At 49.4% G+C, this 19621-nt stretch overlaps 1 protein-coding gene across 4 annotated transcripts in view; it reads left to right on the top strand.

Moving 5' to 3' along the window:
• Positions 1-19621, top strand: part of PHF2 (PHD finger protein 2) — a 101246-nt gene that overhangs the window by 54199 nt on the left and 27426 nt on the right. For 3 of the 4 annotated variants that reach the window (XM_055271865.2, XM_055271864.2, XM_063636200.1), the window contains exons 3-5: positions 3784-3898; positions 13020-13180; positions 16746-16887. In XM_055271865.2, coding sequence (XP_055127840.1) covers positions 3784-3898; positions 13020-13180; positions 16746-16887 — 418 coding nt within the window. Of the gene's footprint in view, positions 1-3783; positions 3899-13019; positions 13181-16728; positions 16888-19621 lie in introns of those variants that run through there. The other variant, XM_063636201.1, reaches the window with a different exon arrangement.

Below are 19621 nucleotides of genomic sequence, written 5' to 3'. Positions count from 1 at the left end.
CCCAAAGGCCCCCTCTCATAAAATCATCACCTTAGGGTTCAGGATTTCAACAGATAAATTTTGGTGGGACGGATATTCAGTCCACAGCTGTGTGTATGTGTGTGTATGCATGCATGTCTGCGTGCACGTGTCTATGTGCTGAATGTGCTATATAAATTCTGTGAAGCAGATTTTCAGTTGTTACTGAGGGATGTGTGCTCCATCAGGACAAAGGTACACGGTTCTAGCACCTTCCACCAGTGTGCATGCTCAGATTTGAAGTGAGTATACACTGTGCCCAGAGCCTGTCTATGATGCCCCAGTTGGTCTTTGCATTTACTCCAGGCATGCCTTGCACACCAAGGCACATTGGGGACAAGAGGGCCCCTCTGTGTCCCTGGAGAAGCTCTAAGCCAGTGTTGGGAACCTCTGGAGGCCTTGAGCCTGCCTCCACCTGTCCTGCTCCTGCCACCCTGGCCTGCGGGTGGGGATGGGGGCTGCTCAGGGTTCCCAGAGTGAGCTGTGCCTGAGGCCTGGTCCTCACAGTTTGTTCCCTCTTTTTGAAAGCCACAGTGGTGGGGATTGCAGGGTCCCTCCCTGTTCCAATATGTCCCTTGAGCTGATTTTGGCCATGGCCTGTGGGCAGGGGCCATAGGCCCACAGGTTTACCTGACTGACACAGATTTGGTACAGGGTGTCCCAAGGTACCTGGCCAGGAACTAAGGAAGGCATCCCCATCTGATGAGGAAGCCACATAGTGGTTAGAAGCGGCCCTGAATTGCAGCTCCTGACTTATACACAGTCAGTTATCTTATTGAACTGACTTTCCTTATCCCGCCCTACCCTGTGGGGTTGGGGTGACTCTGCTCAGCAGTTGTCTCAGTGGGTGTGTCATCACAGGGGCGCTGTCATCATGCTCCACATGTGGCTCTGGGACAGGGCACCCCATGCCGGTGAAGCAGGAGGGGCAGTAGGTCTCCTTGCCCCTCTGTGTACCTTTGCTGGTGACCTTGGCACAGCCCCACGTCTCTGGCCTCAGTTGCTTCATCTGTGAAATGAGGACCCCGCCCCATGAGAGAGGAGGTACGCAGCTGTAGCTGGGGGCCCCTGGCCTCAGTGAGCGTCCTTGGACAGGAGTGCGATTGATGAAATAATGACCATGCAGACAGGTGATGGGGAGGACGCCCCCACCCTGCCAGCTGTGCTGGGCCCCTGCTGGCTCCCCTCCGTGGCACCCTGTCTCTGTGGGCTGCCTCCTTTTCCTTGATCTCCTCAGCCAGCCATGAGGCCTCTCCCAGCTGCAATGTCACTGCTGCTGCATAACCATGGGGCTGCCTCACGCTCCTGCCTGGGCTGCCTCATGCTCCTGCCTGAGCCGCCGCTGTCCTGGACCTTCATTGCAGCCCCTCCTTGGAGCCCTGTCCATACTCGGTGTTCCTCACAGGTGGTGACCTAAGGGCAGGCAGGGAGCTCTGCTTGGTGCAGAAAGCTCAGCTCTGGAAGTTTCCTCCCTAGGTCCCGCTTGGCTCCCCCATGGAGTAGATATAACTGCCTCCATTTCCACGAGGCCTTCCAAGGCAGGGAAGGCACTTTGTGAACTCTGAAGCCCCTTGCTCCCTTGATATCCACACCTCCCCAGGTAGCAGCAGGCCCAGCAGGAGGGTGATGGTATTCACAGTCACTGAGGCTTAGGATTGTTGGGGGGTCAGGAGGGTCTGGGCTGTCATTGGGGGTGTCTTTTTTCCAACTCCTTTACCCTCTGGGCTGAACATCTGAGCACACACACCTCTAGGGCCGGCCTTGGCCCCCTTCCCATCTCAACTCTTAAGAAGTAGGGGCTCCCAAGCATCTATTGCTTGGGTAACACCTGCTCCAGCACCCCCAGCCTTGCACAGAGCCAAGATACTCGGTGAGTGCTTGCAAACTGCAACAGGAGGGCAGGTTGGAGTTATCTGTGGCCCTGGCATTGCCTGGCTCAGGCTGGCACCAAGAGGGCAGGAGCGTGGGCTGAACTGAGCCTTCTCTGCTGATAGTTATGAAGGCAGATGCATCCACCTCTCCTTCCAAGTTGCTCTGAAGCTGAGCAGCCAGTGTGACAAGGATGGAAGACTTCATCTGCTCGCAGACACTCCCCCTGTGCCCACTGTGTACTGGGCCCAGTACTGGACATAGGGGGCACACAAGGATGAGCCCAGGGTCTGTTAGGAGCACCAAGCCAGCCTGTGAGTGTGTTCTGCCCGTGAACAAGCACCTACCGCACCAGGTGGCTTTGCCCTGAGAAAAGGCCCAGTGGAGTCTGGAGCAGACACTGTGCATGTGCCAACCTACATCCCACAGCCACCCCACAAGGCCCGTGTGAGCCTTTCTCTAGTAAAGACGAGGCACAGAGATGTCAAGTAATTTGCCCAAGGTCACACAGCTAGAAGAGGATTGGCCAAAACAGATTTGAACGCTGTTTGTTGCTCATCTGTGCCCGATGCTTCCCTCAGAAGTCCTGGCTGCTGGCCTTGACTCTGTCAGATTTTGCCAAGTTTCCATAATGTCCACTTGAATTGTGGGCAGGGAGATTGAACACAACGCTAAGATTCTTTGCAAATAAAAGGTCCCAGCCCCACCCAGCCCTTCTCCTTCGTGTTGGTAGCAGATCCTGCTCCGAGACAGGCATTGTCACTGGGTGGTCATTAGCTCTCTTTGTCCCCACAACCACCAAGACTCAGGAGGATGACACATGGCCTTCTAAAGCCCCCATCCCCTGTGCCCCCCACCTTGCCTTTGTCTGTGAAGGAAGGGCGCAATACGGGCCCTGCCTGGCTCTGCTCTCGAATTCAGTCCCTTCACTTCTCAAGGTTCAGCCTGTGTCAGACTCAGCCAAGCAGCCCCCAAGGAGGGCATCTCCATGCCCCAGTGGCCTCCCTTACCCCAGCTGCTCTTCTCTGCCTGGTTGAATACAAGGCTGGGAGCTAGGGACTTAGTGGGGTGGAGAGGAAATTTCTTCCCTCCCCTCAGGGACTTGAAGTCCAGTAGAGGTGTGTGTGTGCGCATAGGGCTTGTGGTCCAGTAGGGGTGTGTGCATGTGTATGTACATATGTGTGTGCCTGCATTGTTGCATGGGCGCATAGTCCACTAGTAATGTGTGAACATGTGCTCACATGCACATGTAAAAAATCCAAGGTGTGTGTACCTCGTGCCCCAGGAGAAGGTGTGACCTGGGCAGTGTGAGGAAGTAGGTGGGGTAGACAGGCCCAGGGTTGGCGGTGGTCAGGGGAGGGCTGGAGTGTGGCCAGCACAGAGGAGCGGGGATGTGCACCACCTGGGGAGGTGGGGAGGAGAGGGAACAAGATGGTGGGACCTGACCTGCCCCTGTCCACGGCTGTGGCAATTGGGGCGATGGAGGTCCCAGTAGAGAGGTGACAGAGTCCAGCTGTGGAGGCCGTGGGATGGTGAGGCTGAACCGTGGCTGAGGACCTTTTCAGGAGGTGCCTCTCTGGTGGTCTCTGCAGACTCAGGGCCTGAATGAGGAGGGGTCCCAGGAGAACCCAGCTTCTGGGTCAGGGAATGGAGGACAGTGGTGCCATCCGTGGTGAGGTGTGGGATGGGAGAGGACACGAGGTCAAGGTGGGGGGTTGACTCCTCCCTACGTGCGTGGCAGGGGTGGGGGGTGTCATCAGTCTTGGGAGGTGAGCATGAGCCCAGCAATGCTGCAAGTTGTTAGTAGGCTTGGTGGGCCAAGGTTCTTAGGGGAAGTTGTGGAGCCCTGCTGGGGCTGCACTGTGTGACCGACCTTGCTTCCGGTCTCCTCCACAGTAAAGAAGAAGCGGACCTGGCACAAACACGGCCCAGGGCAAGTGCCCGACGTCAAGCCTGTGCAGAACGGCAGCCAGCTCTTCATCAAGGAGCTGCGGAGCCGGACCTTTCCCAGGTGGGCTGGCCCTCCCTGTATGCTCCACCACCTGCAGCCAAGGGATGCGCACTCTCTCTGTCCCTCGTCCTGCTATCCATCGCTGAGGGCTCCCTCTGCTATCCTTGCTGGAAAGCAGGAAGCAGGGAGCCTGTCTCCTGGAGGCAGCATAGCCCGCACCAGCAACCCAGAGCTCCCTGCAAATGGGCCGACCTCTCCTCCCCTTCGTCAGCACTTCCCTGGGGGTAGGGGACAAGCATTGGTGACCCTTCTCCCACTGGGTGGAAGGGACCTCTCTCCCCACCTGAGTCTGCCCAGCACCTGCCAGGTACTCTCCTGATCCCTTGGTTCCCAGTCCTTCCTCTGCCTACAAGCGTGCTCCCATGGCCCAGGCAGATGTCGTCCTCATGTCTCCTTCTCAGAGACCCCCAGTGCCCACACTCTTGTTCTGCATGAGGGCAGAGGACAGAATTCTGGCCACAGGAAGGACGCAGCCGGGAGCGGCTCCTGGTGAGAAAGGAGCTGTTTAGGGGAGGCACCTCTGAGCCGCCGTGCAGCTGCTCATGAGCTGGAGACAGTTTCTGTTTCTCATACAGCTTTTATTTCTCCCTCACTTTTGAAGGATGGTTCCGCTGGACACAGAATCCTAAGTTGGCAGGTTTTTTTTCTGTTGACATTTTAAATTCCAACTCCCTTCTTGCATGTGTGATTTTTGATGCAAAATCCAATGGAACTCTTGTTCTGACCCCTCTCTGAGTAAGGTGTTTTTTTCCCGGCTTCTTTATTTTTTCTTTTCTGACCTTTATTGAGATAAAATACATGTAATACAGTTCACCCATTTAAAATGTGCAGTTCAGTGGATTTTACTGTATTCACAGATATGTGCACATCACTGATTTTGGGACATTTTCACCACCCCCAAAATAAACCCCATAACCTTTATACATCATCCCTGTCTTCTCATCCCCCCTCCCAGCTGTCTTTAGCAACTACTAATCCACCTTCTTGTTTCTGTAGATTTGCTTCATATAAATGGAGCTCTACAACAAGACTGACTTCTTTCATTTAGCAGAGTGCATTCAAGGGTCATCTGTGCTGTGGCATGTGTTAGCACCTCACTCCTTTTTTGAGGCTGAATGATATTTCATTGTATAGATATTCCACATAGGTACTCTGTCTATCCATTCATCAGGTGATGGTCATTTGCATTGTTTCCACTTTTTGGCTACTATGAATAATTGTGCCATAAACATTTTTGTACAAGTTTTTATGTGGACATATGCTTTTATTGTTTTAAGAGTGGAATTGCTGGGTCATATGGTAACTCTGTGTTTAACTGTTTGAACTGTCAGACTGTTTTCCAAAGCAACTTTCCCCCATCAGCAGGGTATGAGGGTCTCCATTTCTTCACATCCTCACTAGAACTTGTTATTATCTGACTTAACTTGATTCTAGCCATGCGAGTGGGTGTGAACTGGTATCTTATTTTTTGATTTTCATTTCTGTAGTGATTAGTGATGTTGAGCATCTTTTCATGAGCTTGTTGATCCTTGTATATCTTCCTTGGAAAAATGACTATTCAGGTCCTTTGCCCATTTTTATTTTTTTGCTTTTTTTTTAATTATTGAGTTTAAAAGTTTCATATATAGTACATTCTAGATACAAGCCCATTACCTGATACATGATTTCAAAATACTCTCTCCTATTCTGTGGGTTGTCTTTTTACTTTCTTGATAGTGTCATTTGAAGTAGAAAAGTTTTTAATTTTGATAAAGTCCTATTAATCTATTTTTTGTTGTTGTGCTTTTGTTCTCATATCTGAGAATCCATTGCCAAATCCAAAGTCATGAAGATTTATTGATATATTTTCTTCTAAGAGTTTTGTAGTTTTAGCACATACAGTTTGTTCTTTGATACATTTTGAGCTTATTTTTGTATATAGTGTGAGGTAAGGATTGAACTTCATTTTTTTTGCATGCAGCTCTTCATTTGTCCCAGTACCATTGGTTGAAAAAATTATTCTTTTGCTAGTAAACAGTCTTGGCACCCTTATCGAACTCAATTGGCCATAGATGTGTTTGTTTCTGATATTCAATTCTATTCCACTAATCTATATCTCTGCTTACGCCAGTACCACACAGTCTTAATTACTATAGTAATTTATAGTTAAGTTTTGAAATCAGGAAGTATAAGTCTTCCAAGTTTGTTCTTTTCTTTTTTTCTTTTTGAGACGGAGTATCACTGTGTCACCCAGGCTGGAGTACAGTAGCACGATCTCGGCTCACTGCAACCTCCACCTCCTGGGTTCAAGTGATTCTTCTGCCTTAGCCTTCTAAGTAGCTGGGACTACAGGCGTGCACTACCACGCCCGGCTAATTTTTTGTAGTTTTAGTAGAGACGGGGTTTCACTATGTTGGCCAGGGTGGTCTCAAACTCCTGACCTTGTGATCTGCCCACCTCGGCCTCCCAAAGTGCTGAGATTACAGGCATGAGCCACTGTGCCTGGCTAAGTTTGTTTTTCTTTTTCAAGTTTGTTTTGATCATTCTAGGTCCCTTGTATGTCATATGAATTATAAGGTCAGCTTGTCAATTTTTACAAGGAAGTCAGCTGGGATTTTGAAAGTAATTGCTTTCAATCTGTAGATCACTCTGCCGGTATTTCCATCTTAACAATGTTAAAACTTCTAAGCTGTGAACATGGATACTTTTCCATTTATTTAGATCTTTTAAGTTTCTTTCAAGAATTAGTTATAGTTTTCAGAGTATAAGTTTTACATTTCCTCTGTTAAATATATTCTGAAGTATTTTATTCTTTTTGGTGCTCTTGTAAATAGAATCGTTTTCTTAATTTTCAGATTGTTCATTGATAGTGTATAGAAATACAATTGATTTTTATATGTTGATCTTGTATCTTGCAACCTTGCTGAACTAGTTTATTAGTTCTAATAGTTTTTTTTTTAGAGGGTTCCTTAGTATTTGATATATACATATGATCATGTCATTTGCAAATTGAGATAGTATGACTTCTTCCTTTCCCATCTAGGTGACCTGTATTTATTTTTCTTGCCTAATTGCTCTGCCAAGAACCTCCAATATCACCTTGAATAGAAGTGGCAAGGTGAGGGTGGTCAGGGCCCCACTCAGCACTATCAGCATGCCACATCCAAGGGAGAGCTTCAGTTTCACTAGTCAGAGCTGGATGCAAGAAGGCAGCCCCCACCTCTTGGCACCACTTGCTGCAGACTTAAACTCAGCAACAGGCAGCTGGGGCAGAATGAGAAGTGGAAGTCCTGCTCTCCCAAGAAGAAAGCTCTCTAGCTGGGAGCTGGTGGGGATGAAGCCTGTGTGTTTGGCTGCAGCACTAGGGAGTGGAGTGTCCACCTCTGAGCTCTGAATGTGAATGGAGGGAGCAGTCTTGGTCCAAATATCACAGACTCTTCTTACTGAGTTTTTGGAGATTTTCTTAAATAGTTGTTTCTTCATTTGCTGTTTGGTTTTGGGACCATTTCCAGAGGCTCCGAATAATTGTTTTTTAAATAATTTTCAGCATTTCATTGTCATGCTGGAAGTTGACCTCGCTCATCTGACTTCTTTCAAGATATTTGCTTGGTCTTTGGTTTTTTTTGCAGTTTGAATATGATATGCCTAGGTGCAGAATTTTTGGCATTTATCCTCCTTTATATGGTCTAAGCTTTTTGGATCTTTGGTTTAATGTCTGCCATTAATTTTAGAAAATTGTCAGCCATTATTACTTCAAATAAATATTTATTCTACTGCATTTTTCTCTTCCTTTTTATATTCTCAATATGCACATTATGCTGTTTGTAATTCTTCTTCTACATTTCTTGGATATTCTGCACCTCCCCTTGACTCCCACCCACCTGCTTCTTTGTTCTGCATGGATTTCAGGTTGGAAGTTTTTATTGACATAACTTCAAGCTTACTGGTTCTTTTCTTGGCCATGTCTAGTCTACTGATGAGCCCATCAAAGGCATCCTTCATTTTTGCTACTTTTATTATTTTTTTAAATTTGTAGCCTTTCCTTTTGGCTCTGTCTTAGTTTCCATTTCTCTGTTTACATTACCCATCTGTTCTTACATGTTGTCAGCTTTTCCCATTAGTGTAGCTAACATATTAATCCTAGTTATTTTACATTTCCTGTCTGATAATTCAGAAATCTGTGCTATGTCTGAGTCTTGTTCGGATGCTTGCTTTGTCTCTTCAGACTACAGTTTTTCTTGCCATTTAGCAGGCTTTATAATTTCTTGTGAAAGTTGGACACGATGTATTGTGTAATAGGAATTGAGGTAATTAGGATTTAGTGTGAGGTTTTATGTTAATCTGGGTAGGACCTGGGCTGTGTTAAATTTGCTATAGCTCTAGGTGCCAGAGATGTCAGCTTCTTTTAGTTTGTTTGTTTGTTTTTCTCCTGGTTTCTTTGGGTTTTCCTAAGAATTTCATATTAAACAGAGTCTGTGTCTACAGCTCTCTCAGTTATAGTTAGCTATTGTTATACTGGTGTATGGTGGTCAGTTTTAGGGAGGGGAAGTGTTCTATAATTTCAGGATTAAATCTCTATTTTGTAGAGTCTCTGGGCTGTGATCATTAGGAGCATTTCTCAGCCTTTTTAATTTTTCTCTCCCTATCTGAGACAGGAAGGCTAGTGGGGGCTGGAGGTGGCCAAATGCCTTCCCCATGTCCAGTAGAGTCTGATACAGGGGAGCAGACTGTTGTTATGGAGAACAACACCCTGGATGTATTTAAAAATAGTTTCTATTTCCATCCTCCTGCCGGATTAAGGAGTTTTTAACTCTTAAACTGATCGACACTTAACTTTTGGCAGTTTGTCAAAAGTTACCACTTAAGTGTTCCTACAGGTTACTGCCTCCAGCAGCTTCCGCTTCAGGTAAGGCGATCTCAGGTATGATTTTATGTCTCCTCAGATTTTGGGTGGTTGGTTGTTTGCCCTGTGAACTCAGTTATCTGATGAATATAAGAAAAGTTGTTGATTTTCTGTTTGTTCAGCCTTTTTCTTGTGGGGAAGAGGGGAGTGACAATATCCAAACTCTTCACATGTTGGAGCTGAAACCAGAAGAACAGTTCCACATTATTTTAGCCACCTTATATTCATTGGGTTATCTGTTGTTTTATTGTTGAGTTGTAAGAATTCTTTACATATTCTAGATACTTGTCACTTACCAGACACTTTCTGCCATTCTGTGTTGTCTTTGTACTTTCTTGACAGCATCATTTGAAGCACAAAAGTTTTTAATTTTAATGAAGTCTAACTTACCTCTTTTTTCCTTTTATTGCTTGTGCTTTTGGTATCACTGCTAATAAATCACTGCCTAATCCAAGATCTTGAAGATTTATGCCTTTGTTTTCTTCTGAGAGTTTCATAGTTTAAGCTTTTATATTTAGGTCTTTGACTCATTTTGATTGAATTTTTGTATACTATCTGAGGTAGGAAGAACTTTATTCTTTTGCATATGGATATCAACTTTTCCTAGCAACATTTATTGAAAAGACTGGCCTCTCCCCATTGAACTGTCTTGGCACTCTCATTGAAAAGCAGTTGATTGTGGGTGTAAGGATTTATTTCTGGGCACTCAAGTGTATACCATTGCTCTATATATCTTTTCTTATGACAGTACCACCGTCTTGACTGTAGGAGCTTTGTATTGAATTTTGAGGTTGGGAAGGGTCTTCCAGCATTGTTCTTTTAAAAGACTGTTTTGGTCATCTGAGTGCTTTCCATTTTTATTCAGCATTCCAAGTCTAGTTTGTCAATTTCTGCAAAGAAGTCAGCTGGGATTTTGATAGGGATTATGTGGAATCTGTAGATTAGTTTTCCATTGTTTCTTGAATCCCACACCTTTCTTCTAGGTTTGATTTCCTGATAGAATTATATTTTTTAGTTATTTCAGCAAAGGCTTATGAAAAATATACTGTCTTGTCTGACAATGACTGTCTTTATTCTTACATGATTCTAATATTCTAAAATGGATCTAAAGTTCTAGAGTGAAAGCTGTTTTTCTTTAATTCTTTGAAAGATATTTTATTGTCTTTTGATATCTCTTGCTAATGAGATATCTGTTGGTAGTCTAGTTGCTGTTTCTTTATATTGTTTGATGTACTCAGTACGTGAGTGTACGATATTGCCTCTAGATGTGCATTTGTTTTTGTTTATTCTGTTTGGAACTCAGTAAGCCCCTTTAATTTGGAGAGTCACATGTCAATTCTGAAGAATACTCTGTTTTCTCTTTTAGTAGCATTTCTTCTGTATTCTCTGTATCATTTAAAAATTTTTCTTCAAATTTACTATTTTTTCAACCATCTACTGCTTCGTGCATCCATTGAGTTTAAAAAATTTTGATCATCATATTTTTTATTTCTAAAATTTCTATAAATTTCCTTTTCAATGTTGCCTGGTCTTTTTTCTTTTTTAATACATCTCTGTGCCTTGCCGCATCCTCTTGGTTTCCTTCTGAATGTGGTGAGTCTATTTATTTTCAAATCTCTTTTCAGTTGTTCTATTATCCTCAGTTCTGGTGATCTCTTTTGACTGGTGTGTCTATTGACTGATCCTCTTGTTGGTTGGTTCACCTCCTTCTGTGGGGCATGGTGCTTCAGAGGGGTCACATTCCATTGGGACTAGTATGTCTTTGGCTGCTGTCCACCTACAAGACAGTTTGTGTTTGCCTTTTGCTAAGGTCTTATGGTTTTCACAAGATTAGTTCCAGATCCAGTTTGGGGTTCCCAACTGATGGGTTTAGTGTGAGTTTGGAACTCTCACTGCTAGACGTTGGCATTGGGATTCATCAAGGACAATTTTCTGCCTGTGGCCCAGGTGGATGGGAGGCCTTCCCCGTTGCTTTCAGAGCTTCCTTTGCATGGTCTGTATGCCTTGAGCTTCTCACACGGTTGCCTGTACACATTCTTTCTTCTTCCTCACCGTCTAGTCCCCCCTGGTTTATCCTTAACGCTATTCCCATGTGGTCAAAGCCAGTAGACATTCTTCTGATCTTAACTGCCTTCTTGGCAAAATTAGGCACTGCAGTCCTCTCGATCCTTGAAGTCCTGTCCTCTGTTGGGGATGGATTTCCTCCCACCTGCCTGCTTCCTGTCCTGTTAACTGCTCTCTTTGAGGCCATTTCTGGGGACTCAGCTCCACAACCTCTTTAGCTCTTCTGAGCTTGTGGCCTGTCTATCCAACTGGCATGTCCCTGGAGAATCTGACATGTATCTTAGACCACATGTGTCCCCAGATCAGATCTGTCCCTGTCCCCAGCTCCTGCCCCTCCACCGTGGGCCCTCTGTAAATGGCCCCGCCTCTGTCCCCACCACTCGCAACAGTCTCCTGGCCGTCTGTATTTGCCTCTTCCTGTTCCCTCCCACTTTCTCAGCTATCACCAGACTTACTGATCTCCTGAACCCCTTTGGCCCTTTCCCTGCCCCCTAATCCAGGCATGGTGCCCTGAGCCTCCTGATGCTCTCTGTGCCCCCACTCTGCCCTGCTGCAGGCTACTGTCCTCACAGCAATGGACAACCCGCAGACTACACCACTGCCCTGCTTAGAATTCCAGAGGCTCGGCTGGGCGCGGTGGCTCACGCCTGTAATCCCAGCACTTTGAGAGGCCGAGGTGGGCGGATCGCCTGAGGTCAGGAGTTCAAGACCAGCCTGGCAAGCATGGTGAAACCCCGTATCTAATAAAGATACAAAAATTGGCCAGGCATGGTGGCAGGCGCCTGTAATCCCAGCTACTCGGGAAGCTGAGGCAGGAGAATCGCTTGAACCCAGGAGGCGGAGGTTGCGGTGAGCCGAGATCGCGCCATTGCACTCCAGGCTGGGCAACAAGAGAGAAACTCCGTCTCAAAAAAAACAAAACAAAACAAAAAACAAAAAAAAACAAGAATACCGGCGGCTCCCAGTGCTCCTGGTGTGCAAAGAATTCTGGCGGCTCCCAGTGCTTCTGGTGTGCAGCAGGAGCCCTCCAGCTGCAGCTCCTGTCATTCCCACACCTGCCGCCATCTGTCCGCGTCAGAGGCCTTGGGTGGTGCAGTCCTCCCCTCGGCCCTGTCTTGCTGGGTGCTCTTGCCCCTGTTCCCCGCTGTCCTCCTCCTCAGCACTGCTCACAACTGTGCCCATCCCATGGAAGCATGTCCCCAGGGTCACCAAACAGAGGCTGTTCTAGCGGGCCCTGTGGACCACAGCTGCCCAGGGGCGTCTCAAGGAGCAGGAGGCAGCCTGGGGTGTAGGCTGGGGCTGAGGGCTCTGGGTCCAGCTGTATGGCCCTGGGCAGACCACACCCCCCCTGGGCCTCATGTCCCTGGGAAGATTCCTAGAGTATGTCAATGCTCTGCCAAGGTCATTTGTCCCCTTTGCCTATGGGCCCCTCTCATCTGCCTCTGGCCCTATGGTGGCAGCCATGTCTAGTAGGGAGCATGCCAGGACAGGATGCTCTTGTCCGGGTCCTTGGGTTGACACCGCACATGCCGTTCATCCTTGCCAGCCAGCGGCCTCCTCCCGGCCCTGCCCCTCTGCTGCTTCCTCTGGGGCAGGAATGTGGGGACAGGCTAGGCAGGGTGAGAGAGAGACAGAAGGAGACCTGGTTTTCACCCCTGTCCTCTCCACATGGCTTTGTCCAAGGCCTTCCCAATATCAGAGCCATCTTAGTGGCCCTTGTTCTTGAGCTGTGATTCGGTGGCCCTGCTGTGGGGAGGCACCTAGCCGAGAAGGGGTGCATGGGAGGTGCAGCGGAGGAGCTGCCCCCATCCTCACCTATGGGTCAGCCCGGATGCCGGTGGTTGGGGAGCGACCTTGCTTAGGCCCAGGCACCTCCTGCCTCTCTGTCTTTTTGGGAAGGACAGGCCCTTGTCACCTCTTGACATTTCCATGTGACACGTGTGATACCCCATGTCCCTGCCCCCCCAAACAGTGGGGTTCTGGAGTCAGCATGGCATCTGCCCTGGCTGCTCTATGGTTCCACGTGTGACACCATGGCCAGGCCTTCTCCTGTGGCTGTGGGAAGTGGGTGGCCAGACCCAGGCTTGCCTCTCCAGTGCTGAGGCCCTGTCCACACCTGTCGCGGTGCAGGAGGCCTCGGGCCCAATGTGGCCTTTGACCTGTGCTTCCCTGCAGTGCTGAAGACGTGGTGGCCCGTGTGCCAGGAAGTCAGCTCACGCTGGGCTACATGGAGGAGCACGGCTTCACCGAGCCCATCCTCGTCCCTAAGAAAGACGGGCTGGGTCTGGCTGTCCCGGCCCCCACATTCTATGTCAGTGACGTCGAGAACTACGTGGGTAAGCGCCATCCCCTTCACAGTGCTCTGGGGCTGGAGCCGGGAGTACTGGGACACCCACCACTGTGCGTGCTGTTTCCCCGCACCCTGGCTGTGTCCATGTGTGCTGTGAGCAGTGGAGCCTCAAGGCTCACTGTACTCTGTTCCCGGTGCTCTTAGATCAGACCCTGCGTCTCACTGAGATGACATATGACCTGGCAGGTCCCTTGCCCTCCCAGATACTCTGACTGCAAAGTAGGGGCTGGTCTGGGAGACCCTTTGATTCTGGCAGCTATGAATTGCATTACTGTGGATGCTACATGACTGGGAGGCCCTGGTGGTGCGGGCCCATGTTCCCATCCTGGATGCCTGATTAGGGGCCTGGCCTTCCTCATCTGCACCATGACCTGCCCCCACGGCACCAGAATCTCCTCCTCGTCTGGATTCCGTCTGGGTTCTAGCCAGTGCCATTGCCATCAGCAGCACCCATTTCATGTCCCCTTGTAACTCTAGAGCTACTGGGGTTAGGTGGGCACTTGTGGGTAGAGGGAGCACCTGTGGGGGTGCCGTTCAAGAGGCAGTGGCAGGGAGAGGCCAGCACACCTAGCAGTTACCCTGATAGGCCAGTGGCCACATGGCCAAGCATGGAGGCCCTCATGGTTGCAGGGCCTCAAGGTGCTCATGGGGGATGCCTGGATGGCCGGCACGAGGAGGAAAAACCCTGAACAGGCAAACACCCAGGACAGGTGGGCAGGCAGGCACACTGGCCTCTCAGTGCTGGGGCTTCTGAGACAACTGGCCCCACCACTCTGAGCCTCTCTCTCTTCCTCTGTGCACCCCTTGTGGGGTGTGTGCTGGAAGTGAAATGAGGTCACCTGTACAAGCCTCTGGGCACATAGGGGCACCCACCAGGAGGCCATCAAGTTCAATTTCAGCAGGGGGCTGGGGCCATGGCTTTTCTCTGGAGCCACATGGCCACCCTGGGGCTACCGAGACTGGGCTCCCAAACTCGTCGTGAGGAGGAAGAGCGAGCACCCTGGTAGCTGTCAGACATCTCGGAAGAGGGGCTAAAAAGTGCTCATCCTGGGACCTGGGGTGAGGGTGTTGGGTGTCCATGCAAAGGGGCTGATTCTGTGGGGTTCTTACTGAGGAGGAGGGCAGGCTGGACATAGTTGGAGCTGTGGCACTAGCTCTGTGGCTGATCCTGCCCTGAGCCAGGATCCAGCCCCTGGTCTCGCCTGTGCTCGGCTTTACCGCAGGTTTGACTGAGAGGGGGCCATGGCCATCAGATGGGCTGTTTCTGTCTTGCTGCACAATGCTGGTCAGGCAGCCTTGTGTATCCCAACTGTAATGTTCATGCTCGCCAGGCCAGTGCTCTTTCTCACCTTCCCAGACCCTGGCATGGTGCACTCAGGATAACAGCTAATATATAGTGAGGGCCTGCCTAGTGCTAGGCATTTTTCTAAGCTCTTCCCAGGTAGGAGCTAATTTCCTCCCTTCCACAGCTCTGAGAGGTGGGTCCTGCCCTGCCACCAAGGCCCTGGGCTCACCTAATCATGCGGGTGGGGCCTGGTTTGTCCCCTGGCCCTGTTCCCTCCACAGCTGTCCCTGCAGAAGCAGGGAGGAGATGGTTCGTAGTTTTATTCCTTCTATGTCTTTCTTTTTTCTCTTAATTTTTTTTTTTTTCATGATGGAACTTTTTTTTTTTTTTTTTTTTTTTTTTTTTTTTTGAGATGGAGTCTCGCTCTCTCACCCAGGCTGGAGTGCAGTGGTGCGATCTCGGCTCGCTGCAAGCTCCGCCTCCCGGGTTCACGCCATTCTCCTGCCTCAGCCTCTCCGAGTAGCTGGGACTACAGTCGCCCGCCACCACGCCCGGCTAATTTTTTGTATTTTTAGTAGAGACGGGGTTTCACCGTGGTCTCGATCTCCTGACCTCGTGATCCGCCCGCCTCGGCCTCCCAACATGATGGAACTTTTTAAACACACACAAAATTAGAGAAACAGTAAGCCCTCATGCACTCAGCACCGGAAACAAAACCACCAGCTTTTGGCCGGTTTTCTGTCTCCCCACTTTTTTGTTCTCTTTGTAGTATTTTAAAAGGAATTCTGATCAGGCATGGTAGCTCACGCCTGTAATCCCAGCACTTTAGGAGGCTGAGGTGGGTGGATTTCTTGAGGCCAGGAGTTCGAGACCAGCCTGGCCAACATGGCAAAACCCCGTCTCTACTAAAAATACAGAAATTAGCCAGGTGTGGTGGTGGCACCTGTAGTCCCAGCTCCTCGGGAGGCTGAGGCAGAAGAATCGCTTGAATCCGGGAGATGGAGGTTGCAGTGAGCCAAGATCGTGCCACTGCACTCCAGCCTGGGCGACAGAATGAGACCGCATCTCAAAAAAAAAAAAAAAAAAAATTCTTTTTACACACATCATTTTACCCATAAAAATTCTAGTACGTAGCTCTAGCAGACAATTTAAAAAATATATAATCACAATTCCATCATCGCACTCGACAATATTAACAGTAATTCCTTGGTGGCGCGTAAGACCCAGTTTAATTCTTCCCGGTTGCCTCAAAAGTGCCTTTTTACATTTGGCTGTGGAATCCAAATGAGACCCCCCACATTGCATTTGGTTTTTATATCCCTGAAGTCTCTTTCCTTCTGACAGCCCCGTTTCCTTCTATCCTGTTGGTTTGTTGGAGAGAAGGCCATGTTGGTCCTGCAGAATGTCCCACATCCAGGATTTGGTTGCCAGCGTCCCCAGTGGTGTTACTGAGCAGGTCCCTCTGTCCCGGGCGTTTCCTATAAACTTGTGGTTAGAGGCTTGCTTGACTTGCCTTCAGGTTTTTGGTAGGACTCCCTCTGGGTGGGAGTGCTTTCATTTGTGGGGAGGCCTTTCATGCCTGGCCACACTCTTGCGGTGATGCAGACGAGGCCAGTGGCCCCGGCACCCACCTCATCTGTCCACACTAATCCCATGGCCTTGCAGTTTGTGGTCAGAGCAGCCATGGAGAACTATTGCAAACGGCAACTGGCAATTCTGTCCTCCTCCTCCCTCTATCAGTCATGAGTCTTTTATAAAGAAATTTTCTTCCTCAACTCATCTGATTATCCTGAACTTTTCTTTGTCAGCTACAGAAAAGGCTTTTCCCTTTATCAGTTTGCCAATTCTCAGAGTAGTGATTGGTGCCCTAGAAATGCAGGGGTTTTGATAGCTTAATTTTTAAAATGTAGGTATGTCTCATGAATTACTTGGAACATACACTAAAATGTATTTGCTGTTCATCTGAAATTCAGACAGGCCAGGCATCCTGTGTTTTTATTTGCTAATCTGGCCACCGTCGCTGAGGCCTGTGACCTGGCCGCCTCACAGCATCACCAGGTCAGAGGAAGAGTGGTCAGAGTTGAGCCAGGGGAAAAGCAGGCGGGTGAAGCTCGACGTTGACACCTAGAGCCTCCGCATCCAGCCCCTGGCAGCTCCTGCTATGTGTGAGGGCAGCCAAGGGTGTGTGTCCACTCCACACATCCTGGCCTCAGGGAGGCTGTGCCACCTTCCCAGGGTGCTCAAGCTCCTCCCGCCACCTCCCCAGGGCCGGAGCGGAGTGTGGATGTGACAGATGTCACCAAGCAGAAGGACTGCAAGATGAAGCTGAAGGAGTTTGTGGACTATTACTACAGCACCAACCGCAAGCGGGTCCTCAATGTCACCAACCTCGAGTTCTCCGACACCCGGTGAGTGCTGCCACCCTGGGGATGTGGGGGCTGGGGCTGGGGTTGGGGCAGGGGCACTGTGCCGACCTTGGTAGTCGCCTGAGAAGCACAGGTCGAAGGTATCAGTGTCTGGAATACTGCACATGGCACAACTGATTTTTCCTGTTTCTCTCTCTCTCTCAAATTTTTTCCTTTTTTCCTTTTTTTTTTTTTTTTTTTTTTAAGGCTGGCCCACAGCTAACTGTTTCTCTTTTAAAGTATGAAGGTGACATATTGAGAACAATTCAAACAAAAATAAGGAGCAAAAAGGCAAAGCCTCCTCTGGTCTTGGCCCTGCCCATCCCACTCCTCAGAGAGAAACATTGGTAACGGTGTGTAGTTTTTTCCAGAATGCACACACTCATGACACACTCAGACACATCTATGACACACCCACTTCTGGACACACAACATTCACGCTTAGTCATGGACACACCAACACTCATGACACCCACTCGTGGACACACTCATGACACTCACACTGACTCATGGACACTCCAATGCATGAGACATTCATGACACTCTGACCCTCAAATTTGCTCATGGACATACCCATGACATGCTCATCCATAGATATGTCACACACCTGCAGTCATGACACACTCATACCTACTCACAGACACCAACGTGTGGTGCAGTCACACTCATGCACACACTTGTCAACACACTCGTGACAACACACCAACACTCATGGACGTACTCATGACATGTTCATAGACATGACACACTAGCAGACACATGGACACACACTCAGCACTCACCAACACATGGTACACTCACACTCATGGACACACTCGCCAACACACTCATGACACATTCATAACACACCGACACTCGCCCATGGACGTATTCATGACACATTCATAGACATGACACACTAGCAGACACATGGACACACACTTAGCACTCATCAACATAGGGTACACTCACACATGGACACACTCGCCAACACACTTGCGACACGTTCACAACACACCGACACACTCACCTGACATGGACATGTGATACACTCACCCATGGGCATTCATGGACACACTTGTGGGCACACTCCTGATACACAGACACTGACACACTCAAACACAACAATAGACTCATGACACGCTCATCCCTGACTCACTGAGATACTGACTCACTGGCACACTCATACTCCTAACACCTGCATCCTTGGCACAGTTACCAACACCTGCACACACCCCTGTAGACGCCTACACTCACACACATGAGATCCTGCAGGGGCGGCTGCTGTGACCTGCCTCCCTGCTTTCCAGGCAAGGCAGGCCCCACACAGATACACCTTGGTTGGCCTGGTCCCCCTGAGTTCCTGGCGCTAGTTGTCGTCAGCCCTGTGGTCACTGGGTGGGGCATCCTCTGTCAGGGCTGACCTACACCAGCCTGGCTTCCTGGTGGCAGAGCTGCTGGCCCCGCACTTTGTGGCTCTGACCTTGTTCTCCCCCCGGGCTGCCAGCTTGGGTGTGGTCGGTGCCTGCCCTGGATCCACCCCTCACCCCCTCTCCATCACATCACCTCTGCCCTCCAGCTGGCCCCTGGGAAAGATCCAGAACACTCACTCACTGTAAGGCACGGGTGGCTAAGGATGGCTTCAGTCTTCATCATTTCCATCATGCCTACTTCCTGAAAGCACATAACACTTGCAAAGGGGCAGGTAGGGAGAAACAAAAGAATTATCTAAAACCAAGAAAGAGAATACAAAACTATGCCAAGAGCCACAAAAAGGTAATATGGCTGTGCATGGTGGCTCATGCCTGTAATCCCAAGACTTTGGGAGGCTGAGGCAGGAGGATCACTTGAGGGCAGGAGTTTGCAACCAGCCTGGGCAACAAAGTAGGATCTTGTCTTTATTTTAAAAATTAAAAAAAAAAAAAGGGTAATGGGCATTCAGTTTGGTTGAGCTTCCTAACAGCAAAGATAAAAAGGGAAGTGGAGTGGGTTATGGTACCAGAGAAAGTGGTATGTATTGCTTTGGTACCAAACAACATAACTGAGTCAGGTCTCCGTCAACTTAATTTACTGCCCTGCCTGGGTTGAGGGGTTCTCACAGAGAGATGTCTAGGTTATGGAGCTAGGGAGAGATGGTACTTTGGCCTGTGGTTTTCTGTTGGGCCTTTCAGGGCCATCCTTTTGCCTCCTGTTTCCACTGGCCCAGTCCATGGACCATTAGGGGGTTGTTTGCAACTTTTTTTGGGCACTTACCTACCAGAGCCTTCACATGGGCTTGGGTTGGGGCCATGGAGTGGGCTCTGCTTCATCATTAAGTCTGTCCCCAAGGATGTTGGCCAAGCAGGTAAGGTCAGGCCTGACACCATGGGCTGTCTGGGGTAGCTCTTGGGGCCTGCTGCCTCAGGGGGGCCCACAGTGACCAATGTACCCCCAGACCGGAGAGATGCCTGCTCTGTGGCAGGTCTAGGGTGATGTTCCCACTGCTGGTAATTCCAGATACGCGTCACATCTGGACTCTTGCTCATGGTGGCCTTGCGTCTTCATGGGGGCTTTGAGGACCACCTCCCGCCAACTCAGAGAAAGGTGTGGCCGCACCTAAACAGGCCAAGCAAGGGAAAGAAGGACGTTTGAGGGTGTGGTGGAAGGCAGGGACAGCCTGGCCCCCTGTGGTGTGTGGTGTTTGAAGGACATGGCTGGAGATGGGTCATGAGGGCCCTTGTGGCAGGGAACCCTCTCCTGTGGGCAGCGATGTGCCCAG

This window comes from Symphalangus syndactylus, chromosome 3 (assembly GCF_028878055.3).
Source record: "Symphalangus syndactylus isolate Jambi chromosome 3, NHGRI_mSymSyn1-v2.1_pri, whole genome shotgun sequence".
NCBI classification, from domain to species: Eukaryota; Metazoa; Chordata; class Mammalia; order Primates; family Hylobatidae; genus Symphalangus; species Symphalangus syndactylus.
This window is presented reverse-complemented; position numbering and strand designations above follow the sequence as displayed.